Here is a 15,463-nt window from a genome sequence, read left to right on the forward strand (position 1 = left end):
AAAACCTGCTATCTGAAAAATTAGTTTAAAAAAAAAAGAAAAAGGAAAAGTTAGTGAAGGATTAGGAAAAAAAAAGAGGTGTTGCTCCTAGAAGGTTGGCAGGTCCTGGTAAGGCCATAACTTCTGGTCTTGAGGTGGACGAGCAGGCGGTTGAGGACACTTTTTGGCTCTGTCGTTTTTGCCGCCATGGGTGGATAATTGGTGGTGTCAGCATCCTCACCCCCAGGAAGACATCTGGAGCCTGCTGCCCAGCTTCAGGAAAATGTTCATAGTTTTAAAGTTAAAAAAAAAAAAAAAAAAAAAGGTCTTTTCTGTTTTTCTTTTTGGAATGTTGTCCGTTCGGCGGGGCAGATCTCAGGCAGCCTGGTAGGTGCAGAGCTGTGTCTTTTGGCATCCTCGGAGCAGCGGTCGGGTGCGTGCGATCGAGCTGGCGAGAGCTATGCCGCGAAGCAGCTGCTGCTCAGTGTGCGGTGATGTGTGCACATGCCTGTCCCGAACTGGCCTGTGTTCCCGCTGCCTCTCCAGGGGAGAGGGTAATTCGAGAACACTTGTGAAAGCGTCAGGGAGGCATCATGACTCCATAAAGATCGCGGGTGATGCCAGCGTGGCTGCAAGCTTCTTCCTGGTTCACATGGGAATGGCAGCCATTTTGAATCTCCAACTGAGACTGTGGAAGGAGAGGGGGGGGGGGGGGAATCTCCCTCCACTGCTATCCCTGGCCGATCGGAGCCCCACAGAGGACCGGGGAGGGCCAGGGAACCTCTGTCTGAGGAGGATCCTGAGGATCTGACAGGTTTTTCTCCTGACTGTTCTGCTATCCATAAGGTGTATCTCACCAGGAAGGCCGCAGGACGCCGTCTTTCCAGGCAGAAGGGCCCACAAGGTCCATGGCCTAGCAAGAGGCCCAAAGTTACGTGGGCCAGTGTGGCAACCAGAGTTCGGTGCATTCTGGGTTAGGCTGCACATTCAGATGCTGCGGACAAGGCCTTGGGAAAGTTGGATGATGGGGAGTTTCCGGCAGAGGACTCCCCGGAGGCGGATTCTTCTCCGGAGAGACAGGATTCGGATGAGGGGCAGGGTCAAGTCCCAGCTGTGGAAAGGGATGATCCTAAAGTGGTTCATCTTTTCCACAGGGAAGAATTGTGGCCTCTGATTCCCTGTGTCCTTAAGGAGCTGGGAATTAAGGTACCATGGGAAGAATCTGATCAGGAAGAGGTGGATCCAATCATGGATGGTTTAAGAGGTCCAGTGAAGGCCTTCCCCTTCCATAAATCAGTAAAGAAGCTAGTGGTTCGAGAGTGGGGGGCTCCAGAGACTGGTTTGAAGATTATTAGGTCAATGGACAAATTATATCTGTTGCCAGAGGATACACTGGAATTGTTGAGGCTGCCAAAGGTGGATGCTTCAATGTTGGCTGTTATGAAGAAAACAACCATTTCCATGGCCGGTTCTGTGGGCTTAAAGATATGCAGGAAAGGAAGTTAGAAGGCCATCTCAAAAAGATATTTGAGGTGTCTGCTCTGGGCAATCGTGCTACGGTTTGCAGTAGTTTTATGCTTCAGGCTGGTTTGCGCTGGGTTCAGCAGCTGCAGACTGACAAGGCGATGTCAGCATCACAGGCCAAGCAGGCTGAGCGGTTGGAAGCCATCATGGTGGCCTATGGAGCAGATGCATTATATGACCTCATCCTAATGTCCTACAAGACTATGATGTCAGCGGGCTCAGCCAAGTGGCTCCTTTAGTTATGGAACTGGTCGGCAGGCGTTTGGTCTAAGTCTCAGTTAGAGACGCTACCATTTAAGAGGAAACTGCTTTTTAGAGAGGACTTAGAGAAGCTTATGAAGCATCTTGGCGAGAATAAAGGGCATAAGTTGCCAGAGGATAAGCCGAAGGGGTATCAAAGGATCCTTCTCTACTCGGCTTCGCTTTCGAATGAATCGGCGGTATCGGCAGAATCAGGCTTCGGAAGGAGCCCAGAGACAAGGCACTGGGAGGCAGCAGTTCTGGAACCAGTCCTTTCATAGCCAAAAGCCGAATAGAGATGGTTCTGGCCAGGGAGCTTTGGGATTCAAGTCCGCCCAATGAATCAAGGTCAGTCCCCTCCTCTGTGTCAGCCATAGGGGGTCGGTTGACTCTTTTCATCAAGGAGTGGGCCAAGATCACGCAAGACCAATGGGTCCTAAGTGTGATAAGACAAGGTTATGCTTTAATTTTCATTGCCCGCTAAAGGACTTGTTCATGGTGTCTCGAACCTCTGCAAACAAAAGACGGGTGGGTTCAGGAAGCTATCGTACCCGTTCCTGTGGAGGAACGGGGGGACAGGAAGGTATTCCATTTATTTTGTGGTTCCAAAGAAGGAAGGGACATTCCGCCCAATCTTGGATCTAAAAAAGGTGAACGTAGTTCTCAAAGTTCCTCGTTTTTTGATGGAGACCCTACGTTTGGTGATTGCAGCGGTGCGCAAAAGAGAGTTTTTGGCCTCTCTGGACTTGACTGAAGCTTTCTTGCAGACAGTGATCCGGCCAGATTATCAGACATTCCTGAGGTTCATGATTCTCGGGACACATTTTCAGTTTTGCTTCCTTCCCTTCGGGTTGCGACGGCACCAAGAACCTTCACCAATGTGATGGCTGTGGTAGTGGCAGCTCTCAGTAAGGAGGGCATTCTAGTTCATCTGTATCTGGAGGATTGGCTTATTTGGGCAAAGTCAGAGGTTCTTTGCAGAAAGGCAGTGGCAGTGGTACTGCAGCGCTTAAGGTCCCTAGGTTGGGCTGTGAATCTGTCGAAAAGTCAGTTAACCCCTTCTCAAGTGTTAGAGTTCCTGGGGGCACCTTTCGATACCAGGATTGGGAAAGTGCTTCTCACCAGGGAGCTCATCGGCAGGCTGCAGAGGCAAGTTCACAGCTTGATGGACAGTGTGGTTCCCAAGGTGTGGGATTACCTGCAGGTTCTCGGTTCCATGGTTTCCACATTGGAATTGGTTCCTTGGCGTTTGCTCATATGAGACCACTGCAGAGAACATAGCTTTCCCTGTGGGATCCGTTGTCGGAGCAGTTTCATCTACTGTTACCTCTTTCAGAGATGGCCAGGTCCAGTCTTTCATGGTGGCTTGGTCGAGACCACTTAAGTTGGGATGTAGCCTTGGAGGTTCCGAACTGGATAGTAGTCACAACCGATGCCAGCCTCTCTGGTTGGGGGGGTTATGTGTCAGACTCAGCTGGCGCAGGGCCAGTGGTGGAGGCGTCATGGTCTATCAATTGCTTAGCGACAAGAGCCGTGCAGTTTGCATTGCATGCCTTTCTACCTTTCTTACGCGGGCGGCTGGTAAGAATTTTGTCAGACAATGCGCCAACAGTGGCTTACATCAACCGACCGGGTGGTACCAAGAATTGGGCTGTAGCTCAGGAAGCCTAAGAGTTAATACACTGGGAGGAGCGACTTCTGGAATTATTGGCTCTTTCTCCCATAGCTGGGACAGACAATGTGCAAGCAGATATTCTCAGTTGTTGCCAGCTGGATCCCGGGGAGTGGGAGTTATTGGAGAAAGAAGTACGGCTTAACTGTCGTAAGTGAGGCATGCTCCATATGGACTTGATGGCAACTCAAAGGAATGCTAAGGCTCCTCACTACTTCAGTTGTAGAAGATAACATGGAGCAGAAGGGGGTCGATGCCTTATTACTCCCATGGTCGCAAGGGGTTCTCCTGTACTTATTTCTGCAATGGTCACTGATGGGCAAAGTGTTGCAGTGAATAGAGATTCATCCAGGAGAGGTGATTCTAGTGGTGCCAGAGTGGCCTTGATGGCCATGGTTTGAGGATTTGATCAATCTAGTGGTATATGGGCTGCTGAGTCTCACCTTTTTTCTGAACTTTCTGCACCAAGATCCCATATTTCCAGATTAGGCGTCTCGCTTCTGTCTCGTGAATTGGCTCTCGAGAGGAAGTGTCTGAGGTGCAAATGATATTCCGAGGATGTCATTTCCACTTTGCTGCAAGCTAGGAAGACTCAGCATCCTTAGCTTATGTGAGGGTGTGGAGAGTTTTTGAATCTTGGTGCACAGAGCAGGTGGTTGAACCTACTAGAGCATCTGTGGCACACATTTTGACCATTTTACAACAGGGGTTGGTGAAGGGTTTGGCCTTTAACTCCCTAGAGTCCAGGTGGTGGCATTGGGCTGTCTTAGAGGCAAGGAGCAACCCTAGCTACACATCTAGATGTAGTGCATTTTCTCTGTGGGGCGAAGCATTTGCGGCCTCCGGTGTGGAAGTTGTGTTCCCCCTGGAGCCTTAACTTGGTTCTCAGGGGGATATGTATGGCTTCATTTGAACTGCTTCGAAGGGTCACTATGAAGGATCTTACCTTAAAGATTGTTTTTTTGGTGGCAATTTGTTCCACTAGAAAAGTTTTGAAACTACAGGCTCTGACATGTAGGGATCCTTTTCTGAGGATTACAGATTCTGGAGTCTCTTTGCGTATGGTTCCTTCCTTTCTTTGGAAGGTGGTATTGTCTTTTCATTTAAATCAATCAGTAGAGCTTCTGGTCCTTCCAAATCTAGACATGGCGGTACCTCATGCGAGAGTTGCGGCTCTTAGATGTGAAACGATCCTTGTTACGGTATCTCAAAGTCACTATTAGCTTTCAGCTATCAGATCATCTTTTTGTGCTATGGAGCGGCACAAAAAAAGGGACATAAGGCTTTAAAAGTCCACTAAAGTGAGGTTGCTGAAAGAAGCGATAGTTTCAGTGTACATCTGTCAGGGTCGCCATATTCCTAAGGAGTTAAGAGCTCACTCTACTCGATTGCAAGCGCATCCTGGGCTGAATGTCAACAAGTATCACCATGTGAGATTTGTAGGGTGGCGTTGCACTTTCACCAGACACTATCGTTTGGATGTCCAGACTCCAGATGTCATGGGCTGTGGCGAAAGTGTGCTTCGAGTAGGACTCTCGCAGTCCCACCCTGTTTAGGGAAGCTTGAGTACATTCTAGGAATCTGGACTGATCTGGGTATGTACAGGGAAAGAAAAACTGGTTCTTACCTGCTAATTTTCATTCTTGTAGTACCACAGAGCAGTCCAGAGTCCCACCCAGTTGATGTGGGGAGGATTGGAGAGTCCGTTCAATCTGTTATTGTAAATAATCTGTGCCATTCTTCAGTCTTTGTTTGATTTCTTCTGTTGTTAAGGTTGGAAAGGATCAATCCCATTATGGGGTTCCACATCCTACTGCTCGTTCAGAGGGATGTGTTATGTGGGGATGTGTTCAGAGGGATGTGTTATGTGGGGATGTGTTCAGAGGGATATGTTATGTGGGTTTGTTTATGTTCAGTAATATCTTGGCTTGGGTTGAAGATTTAGATTATTTGTTAATTGCTGCTTTAAGAGAAACTACCTCATGTTAACAAGTAACTGGAATAAGAAGGCCTGAAGAGAGAAAAATGTAATTGTCAGCCCAAGGCTGAGAAAGGGCAAATGTGAGATAAGAAAGGTGCCAAAAAAGTTAAACAAAGGAAGTACTAACGTAAGCAGAATGTGTGAAGTCTGAAAGGCGCATGAAAGAAAATAACCAGCTGATGTAAGGGATGAGCAAGGGGAGGGGTAGAGCCATGTTTAACAGTGTATAAAAAAAGTAATGAAAATTTAAAACGATGAGAAAATGGCATTGCTCACAAAACAGTATATTCTGTAAGTTGGGCTCCTTTACTACCATAAGGAAAACACAATCTTGATTTCCTTATAGATTCCTCTATCCTAACTTATATGTATGTATGAAATAAACAGATCCTGCCATTTCTTATAAGATCTCTAAACTACTTAATAAATGTTATGTTTTACAACTGAAAGTCTGTTTCATCACTGGCTATCTCTGGTGAGGAAACCAGGAGGGGGAAGTTCAGGTCTTTTAACAGGGTACAGGTCAATACTGAGGGATTGCAGGTGGCACACCAGGTTATATGGCAGTGTCAGAGAGACTTTCTCTATCTCCATCCGCTGGAAGGGAGGCAAAACCCAGGAGTCAGGAATGAAAATTAACAGGTAAGAACCAATTTTCCTTAAATTTAGGGGCCTAATTTAGCCATGTAGTTTTTTTTTTTCCCCTAAATTGATCCATGTTCAACTTATTCCTACACAGAGAGAAATGATTTGAGAGGATTCAGACCGTATGGTCCTGTTTTACCTGTTTCAGTGGGAGGATAAGCTTTATAACCTGCCCCTTGCTCACAAACTGGGCCAGCAGCTCATAAGAGTCGTAACTTTTGCTACTACGGGCCTCCATGACCTTGGAAACGATTCCTTTCACCTCCTTTTCCTCGGCGATGTCTCCAAACAGCTCATGATTAAAAATCTTGAAATAAAAGAAAGTGACACCGAAAGACAGAAGGGTTAAACTTTGCTCTCTGCTTTTTTTTTTTTTTTTTTTTTTTTTTGAAACTTTTCATTTATACAATTTTTATGGCATACAAAAAACAGAGGAGAGTAATGGAAATGACAAGCATAAGGTAACCAAGCATTTAACATCTGGTACACACCAACCATGGAGAACCAAAAGAAAAGAAGCAAAGAAACAAAATGTTAATTAGTATTGTCATAACCATATGTAAGAGAAAAGTGTGCAACTTTATAATCACAAATATCAAAACTGCGGGTGACAGCATCTTGGTTTCCACCCAGGACACTGCCTGGGCTCTAGGAGAATGGGCCTTGACTTGTAAAGGCAGTGGCTTGCCTGCTTCTACAAAGGCAGCCTTGATGACTTCTTTGATCCAGCGGGCTATGGTTGTTCGCAAGGCCGCTTCCCCTTGCTTCTTCCCGCTGTGAAGGATGAATAGATGGTCAGTCTTTCGTACGGATTCCGACCTTTCTAGGTTTCGGACTAGGAGTCTGCCGACGTTAAGATGGTGTAGACTTCGAGTCTCTTCTGAATTCTTATGCTCATCTGGCGATGGTAGCGATATGGTTTGGTTGAGATGAAAGTGAAACACTACTTTGGGGAGGAACGACGGAACTGTGCGTAACTGGATGGCTCCTGGGGTGAGTCTGAGGAACGGTTCTCGGCAGGACAGTGCTTATAGCTCGGATATACGACGGGCCGAACAGACTGCCAGCAGGAAGGCTGTCTTCAATGTTAATAGTCACAGAGACAGGCCGCGGAGAGGTCTGAAGGAGGTTCCTGCTAGGAAATCTAGGACCAGGTTGAGGTTCCAAAGAGGCACAGGCCACTTTAGGGGTGGTCATAAGAACATAAGAAAATGCCATACTGGGTCAGATCAAGGGTCCATCAAGCCCAGCATCCTGTTTCCAACAGTGGCCAATCCAGGCCATAAGAACCTGGCAAGTACCCAAACACTAAGTCTATTCCATGTTACCATTGCTAATGGCAGTGGCTATTCTCTAAGTGAACTTAATAGCAGGTAATGGACTTCTCCCCCAAGAACTTATCCAATCCTTTTTTAAACACAGCTATATTAACTGCACTAACTACATCCTCCGGCAACAAATTCCAGAGTCTAATTGTGCGTTGAGTAAAAAAGAACTTTCTCCGATTAGTTTTAAATGTGCCACATGCTAACTTCATGGAGTGCCCCCTAGTCTTTCTACTATCCGAAAGAGTAAATAACCGATTCACATCTATCCGTTCTAGACCTCTCATGATTTTAAACACCTCTATCATATCCCCCCTCACTCGTCTCTTCTCCAAGCTGAAAAGTCCTAACCTCTTTAGTCTTTCCTCATAGGGGAGTTGTTCCATTCCCCTTATCATTTTGGTAGCCCTTCTCTGTACCTTCTTCATCGCAATTATATCTTTTTTGAGATGCGGCGACCAGAATTGTACACAGTATTCAAGGTGCGGTCTCACCATGGAGCGATACAGAGGCATTATGACATTTTCCGTTTTATTCACCATTCCCTTTCTAATAATTCCCAACATTCTGTTTCCTTTTTTGACTGCCGCAGCACACTGTACCGACGATTTCAATGTGTTAGCCACTATGACACCTAGATCTCTTTCTTGGGTTGTAGCACCTAATATGGAACCCAACATTGTGTAATTATAGCATGGGTTATTTTTCCCTATATGCATCACCTTGCACTTATCCACATTAAATTTCATCTGCCATTTGGATGCCCAATTTTTCAGTCTCACAAGGTCTTCCTGCAATTTATCACAATCTGCTTGTGATTTAACTACTCTGAACAATTTTGTGTCATCTGCAAATTTGATTATCTCACTCGTCGTATTTCTTTCCAGATCATTTATAAATATATTGAAAAGTAAGGGTCCCTGAGGCACTCCACTGTCCACTCCCTTCCACTGAGAAAATTGCCCATTTAATCCTACTCTCTGTTTCCTGTCTTTTAGCCAGTTTGCAATCCACGAAAGGACATCGCCACCTATCCCATGACTTTTTACTTTTCCTAGAAGCCTCTCATGAGGAACTTTGTCAAACGCCTTCTGAAAATCCAAGTTTACTATATCTACCGGTTCACCCTTATCCACATGTTTATTAACTCCTTCAAAAATGTGAAGCAGATTTGTGAGGCAAGACTTGCCCTGGGTAAAGCCATGTTGACTTTGTTCCATTAAACCATGTCTTTCTATATGTTCTGTGATTTTGATGTTTAGAACACTTTCCACTATTTTTCCTGGCACTGAAGTCAGGCTAACCGGTCTGTAGTTTCCCAGATCGCCCCTAGAGCCCTTTTTAAATATTGGGGTTATGTTTGCTATCCTCCAGTCTTCAGGTACAATGGATGATTTTAATGATAAGTTACAAATTTTTACTAATAGGTCTGAAATTTCATTTTTTAGTTCCTTCAGATCTGCTTGACTCCTTTCAGAAAGTGGGAGACATCCGGGTGAGAGGCTATGCTGCCGCTCTCGCTCTTGGTTCCGTAGCATGACAATGCGGCCACTTGTACCTTGATGGAGTTGAGGGACAATCTCTTCTGTAGGCCGTTCTGCAGGAATTCCAAAATCGCAGGAATTTTGACTGAGCGTGGTATGATGTCGCGGTCCTCGCACCAGGCTTTGAATACTCTCCAAATCCTTATGTATGTTAGGCCTGTGCAGAACTTGCGTGCTCGGAGTAGGGTGTCAATTACTGCCCCCGAGTATCCGCTCTTCCTCAGGCGAGTCCTCTCAATGGCCAGACCATAAGAGAGAATCGAGCTGGATCCTCGTGGAGGATCGGTCCCTGTTGGAGCAGGTCTCTGTGTGGAGGTAGCGGAAGGGGGCTCCCTGTCAGCAGTCTTCGCATGTCTGCATACCACGGTCTTCTTGGCCAGTCTGGGGCCACTAGAAGTACTGGTACCCTGTGGTGTTCTATCTTGTGGATGATTTCGCCCAATAGGGGCCACGGCGGGAAGGCGTATAACAGAGTCTCCTGTGGCCAGGTCTGTACCAGGGTATCAATTCCCTGGGAATGAGGTTCCCGCCTACGGCTGAAGAAACTGGGCACTTGGGCATTGGACCGGTTTGCTAGAAGGTCCATGGTTGGTGTTCCCCAATGGTTTACTATAAATTGGAATGTTGTGGTCGACAGCCTCCATTCTCCTGGGTCTAGACTTTCTCTGCTGAGGTAATCCGCAGCAACATTGTCTTTTCCGGCGATGTGGATGGCCGAGATCTCTTGAAGATTCGCTTCCGCCCATGACATTAGGAGATCTATTTCCTGAGACATCTGTTGGCTTCTGGTTCCTCCCTGACAGTTGATGTAGGCCACTGATGTGGCGTTGTCCGACATTACTCTGACCGCTTTGTCTCGGAGTCTGTGACCGAAGCATAGGCATCCATGATCAGACTGGATTTGTTAAGGGACGTAATTCTACTGCTAACACCAGGCACTTTTTTTTAATATCCTCTCTAAGAAATTAGGAAAGATGGGTTTTCCTAGCGTGTAGCAGATGGACTCAAGACCAATGGGTATAGTGTATTCCTGATAGCAGTTGGAGACGGATCAAATTTCAATCTGACGTCAGCCCTAGAACATATACCCCTGCAGGAAGTGCAGCTCTCCAGTATTTTCTGTCTCCATAGCAGTTAGGGACTCTATGCATGCTCGCACAGCGTTAGAGTAATTTTACCAAAGAAAACCAAAATAAGAAGAAATCTTACCTCTACAGACTAACCCCGCTCTCCTGCTGTGAAACCCATTGAGTTAGCAAGGAACTCCAACGGGACTTGCTTCGGCAGTCCACGCTACATGCAACTATGCTCCGAATCAGCAAGGGGAATTCTTCTCCACTGCTCGGCCTTTTCAAACTTACCAAGAGTACCCGCTCCTTGGGGGCTCCGCTCTCTCTATTCTTGATTTCAGATTGTTGGACGGGATCAGGTACTTGCTCCTTGAGGGCCTATGTTCCCGAAGACTCAAAAGACTCCTATTGCCTGGAGGCGATCGCAGACGTGAACACAGTGAGTCCTATTACAGACAGGAACCGGTACTCGCTCCACGAGGGCCATTGTTCCTAATCGCTAAGGCTCCCTTCAGTCTAAGACGTTATCGCAGGTACGGAGATCGTGAGTTACCATTGCAGATTGTGGATAGGAATCAGTACTTGCTCCACGAGGGCCTATGCTCCCAATTCCTTTCTCATACTCTCTTCTTCCTCAGACGATATCACTTACCTATATCTTATGGATTATCATTACAGATTAATAGATAGGAACCGGTACTCGCTCCACGAGGGTCTACGTTCCTAAATCTCTCATAGCCTCTCTTCTATTCCAGAAGCCATCCCATACACATTTATTGTGAGTTCTATTTCAGACTGCTTACAAGAACCAGTACTCGCCCGCGGCTCCTGTTCCTGATTACTGAAGACACTCTGTTGCATATAGAGGACACTACAGAGATCTACTATTGTGAGTGTATCATCTATCACTGGTTATGCTAAGCATACCCTGTCTATTCACTACCTATAGTTTCTCCTTACAGCTCAACAACTCAGAGATCGTGGTTCCAGTATCAGAGGGACTTCAGCCCTGCCGGGCATATCAACTCACTACTGCCACCTCTGGTGGTTCTACTTCCAGTCTAATAAAGAACTATCTGTGTTTGTCTCAATACTCCAGCCTAGCCGGTGGTCCCTCTCAGGATCTCCACTTGAGGACCAGGGATTCACTATTTCTACTAAGTGTTATTCCTACACTAATAAGAGCGGTATCATCATCTACCACTCTGTGGGAGCCAACCCACATCAGACCATCACTCCTATCTCTGCGGAAGCTGATCCATATCAGATTGCTATCTCCTCGTGGGAATCATACAGGTTGCTGGTTCATCTTCTACAGGAACAAAGCATAACATTTGGTACTCCTTCCCTCTGGAAGAGCAGAGCACTAAAAGATTGCTACTCCTTAGTAAGATCCGTAGAGAGTGCTACTTCGCCCCTTGGCAGGTTGATCGCTTATAGCTTGTTAACTCCTCCTTCTACGGAAATATCCAGCATCCAGATTCATAACAGATTACTAACTCCTCCCCTCTGGGGAGAGCAGATCTATAACAGATTGCTAACTCCTCCCCTCTGGGGAGCTGGCCTCTATCAGATTGCTAACTTCTCCCCTTTGGGGAGCTGGTCTCTAACACTGGCCTCCAGGGCATTCCATTCCAGGTCCATTAGCTGTTGTACAGCTTGCAGCAAAGGGAAATGGCGTGAGGCCTGATGGAGCCCAACCAGAAAAGGGTTCATCTTTAGCTCTGCTGAGGCGCTTGTGTTTGGGATGGCCAGCTCCCTCAGACTCCCGGACATGAGGTCTGGTAGTTTGTCTTTGGAGAAGAAACGCATCATGGTTCGGTATGGTTCCGTTCCTGGAGGGATTTCCCCTTCCTCCAGGGAGTCTTGGTCTTCCTCCGAGTTGTCCGTGTCGCCTAAGGTTAGGCTTTTGTCCGGAGGAGGCACGTCTCTGGGAGGCCGAGAAGGGCCTGGGAGGTTAGGGTCCTCTAGTGGAGGCTGTGGCATCGGTGGCGCCGATTGCGCCTGGACGAAGGTTTGCAGACCTTTAAAGAATTCCTCCCAGGAAAAGGTACCTGGGTCTATATTGAACCCAGCGGCATTCCCCGAGGGCCCCATCTGGAGGGACAAGCTGGGGATAGAGAGGTCCGGGGTACTATCAGTGGATCCGGATTCCTGTACTGGCTGGGGGGGACCTTGCCCTGGTTCTCCCAGAGCAGTCTCACACTGTAGGCACAGGGCAGTAGCCTCTTCATGCTGTGCAGTTCTTATGTGGCAGGCTGGGCAGAGGGCTTGTGCTTTGGCTTTCTTGGCTGGTTGTGCCATGGTTTGTGCGCGTAGGGGCGTTCAACCCCAGTCTGTGCGTTTAGATGCGCGAGCCGGGAGGCTTAGATATGCACTCCAGGTGCGCCGAGGTTGTGCTTGTAGGCTGCGAAGATATGCGTGCAGGCCGGTCTGTGCACTTATGGGGATGCACGCGCCACTGTGCATGCAGCCGAGCTTGTGCGCCCGGCGCTGTTGAGCGTGGCGCTATGCGCCCAGCACCCTCATGCACCTCGCTGTGCGCACAGCTCAGTTAGATGGACTGTACGGTGATCAAGGGGGGAAATGGCACCGGCGACCACACAATTAAGATGGCGACCTCCCCCCCCTCCCCCCCCGGAGGGTCTCCACGTGGCTAGACCCTCGAGCCGGATTGGGCTCTAGCCTGGAAGGGGCTGTTCAACCCAATGGAACAGATGCTGACAGGCGATCTGTGCGGCTATCCGAGCCTCGGAGACTTAAGAAAGTGTTGGTGTTTGAAGTAGTTGTGGGTGGATCTTTGGGCCAGTGGCAGATGACCACGCCCCCAAGGGAAGATCCCGAGAGGGACCACCGGTCAGGCTCAGAGTATGGAGACAGACACACACTAGTTCTTTTATTAGACAGTATATGGAACTACCAGAGGTGGCAGTAGTGAGCTGGAATGCCCGGCTGGGCTGTAGTCTCTCAGATACTGGAACAGCGATCCTGGATAACTGAGCTGTAGAGAAACTGAATAAAGTGAGTAGGCAGGGTATGCAGAGTTCAGGAACAGAACCTTGATGGTAACTCTCACACAATAGTCTCTTAGAAGCAGCCCAGGAGCTGGAAAGAAGTAGGCCCTCGAGGAGCGAGTACCTGGTTCCAGGGAACGCTCTGAGAGAGAGATGGTAACTCACTGGTGCTGTAGGCAGCGATGACTTCCTGGCAGAAATGGTATTCAGTAGCAAGTCCGGGTACGTGGGCCCTCGAGGAGCGAGTACCAGTTCCAGACTGCGACCTGAAAGGCAAAGAGAAACGAGGCTCCTGAGAAGCGGGTACCCCTTGTAAGTTCGAGGAGGCAGAATAGCTAGGAGCGTAAGAAAAACATTCCATTCCAACTCCTTGCTAACTCGATTAGTTAGCGATTTCAGAGACCTTAAATATCCAGTGGAGATGACGTCACCTCAGGGGGACGCCCCTGAGGTTCGCGCCACTGCTGGTACTTGAGTCGGGGCCATGCCGCGCGCCCTTAGGCTGCTGGGAAACATGGAGTGCGGCGTCTAGCCGGTCCGGGGATGCCGGGGGAGAATGGCACCACAATGCCGCAGCAGCCAAACTTCCAACAGGCAAAGAGGGAGTCGCCAAAGAGGTAAGGTGGGCGTAGTGGAGATGTCGGGCAGCGACGGTCACAACAGAAAGTTTTCTACCTTACCTTGTCTCAGCGCTTCCCGGTCTCATGCCGGGTGGTCTCCGGCTGCGGGGGGAGAAGGAAAATACCTTCACCGCCGTGCTCGGGCTTGCACCTGCTGCCTCTCAGCCGCTCCCTCCTGGGGGCTAAGTCCATGCCGGAAACTGGCTGCTGGACCGAGGCTTCCCTCTGAGGGATCTCGGAAATCACCTCAGGAATTCTCGACTGGGGGAGGGACCCTAAGGTATCACTGCAGGAGAGCGGGGCCGTCTTGTAGAGGAAAGATTTTAGAGTTTTCTTTCTTCTTTGGGTTTGGATTTTCTAACACTGCAAGCGTGTGTAGAGTCCCAAACTGCTATTGAGATGGAGAAATACTGAAGAGTAGAGCTTCCTGCAGGGGTATATGTAGTGCTGACGTCAGATTGAAATCTGACTCCGTCTCCAACTGCTATCAGGAGCACATTATACCCATTGGTCCTGAGTCCATCTGCTACACACTAGGAAAATAAGATTTTCTATTTACCTGTAACAGCAAAGAATAGAGATATCCTTCAAAATAGTGCAGATAAAGGGAATTTGACCCAATTCTTGGAGGATTCCACTTCTGAATTCTATGAATGTGCTACATTAATGGTTTCATTTATTACGGAGAGGGATGTTAGTGAGATAATGAAAAGATATTTTAGGAATATGGAAATGCCCTTTCGGGGCTTACAGATATGTGTTTATCCCGATTTTACTCTGGTCACGCAGGACAGGAGACTAGATTTCTTAGCACTAAGAGCTCAAATAGTGGCTATGGGATTTTCATTTGTTCTGAAATATCCTTGCAAGTGTGTTGTTAAATCTCCAACAGAATGCTTTATCTTTTTTTATCCTGAGCAGTTAAAATCTTTACTTAATGCTAGGAGGGTTGTTATTACCTCCGTGAATAAAGCTAGTGTAGAGAATCTTTAAATGTATATGACTGCCTTACTAGTCATGTTAATTGCCTTTTATATGCAATGCTGTTTTTCTTTAAATGTCTTCCCTTGATTTCGCCCCTTGGTACTGATTTCTTTAAGGGCAATTGCATGGTTCTGGAAGTATGTTAGAATGTAATTATTAATTTTTCAAATGTATTGAACTGCTTTTTCGTTTTCATTAAGTGAGATGTATCTTGCTGTTTATTGTTAAAATGATAAAAATAAAAAAAAATTTAAAAATCGATGTAATATCCATCGGGCCCTGGACATTTCCCTCCCAGGAGAGATTTAATAGCCAATTGAATCTCTGAAAGAGTAATAGGTTCCTCCAACATTTTCTGCTACACCTCGCCCAACTCAGGGAGAACAATGCTATCAAGGAACTGCTGGATAAACCCTTCGGCAGGCGGGCTGGCCTCAGAGTACAAAGTAGAAAAATATTGTACCAAAAAGCATTCCAGGTCCTGAAGGTCAGCAGTAAGTGAACCCTCAGAAGTATGTAAAGTCACGATGTGTGATTTCCCTTGCCTTTTCTTTACTACCCTTGCTAGCAAAGTACTCACCCTGTTACCGTGTTCATAATAACAGAGTCTAGTAAATTTAAACGCCTGCTCAGTTTTAGCTGTTTCAAAGAAATACAACTCCCTGTGGGCTAACTCAAATTTTTTTTATATGTCTTAGGCAGGTAATCCCTTTTATGTTGAGCCTCAAAGCATTGCAATCTCAGTTAGCAAGTCTGCCATTCACCTCTTTTCTTGTTTCAGATTATAACTAGCATAGTTAATATTCTTCCCCCTAAGGAAAGCTGTAAGCGCTTCCCATCTGAGGACTGGCATGTAATCAGCTTC

At 47.2% G+C, this 15,463-nt stretch overlaps 1 protein-coding gene across 1 annotated transcript in view; it reads right to left on the reverse strand.

Moving 5' to 3' along the window:
* The window catches only part of UTP20 (UTP20 small subunit processome component), a 399,297-nt gene that overhangs the window by 98,232 nt on the left and 285,602 nt on the right, over window positions 1-15,463 (reverse strand). Inside the window, exon 45 of the mRNA XM_029599719.1 lies at window positions 6,181-6,348. Within this exon, the coding sequence (XP_029455579.1) occupies window positions 6,181-6,348 (168 nt within the window). The remainder of the gene's footprint in view (window positions 1-6,180; window positions 6,349-15,463) is intronic.

The sequence above is a fragment of the Rhinatrema bivittatum genome, chromosome 4 (assembly GCF_901001135.1).
Source record: "Rhinatrema bivittatum chromosome 4, aRhiBiv1.1, whole genome shotgun sequence".
NCBI lineage: Eukaryota > Metazoa > Chordata > Amphibia > Gymnophiona > Rhinatrematidae > Rhinatrema > Rhinatrema bivittatum.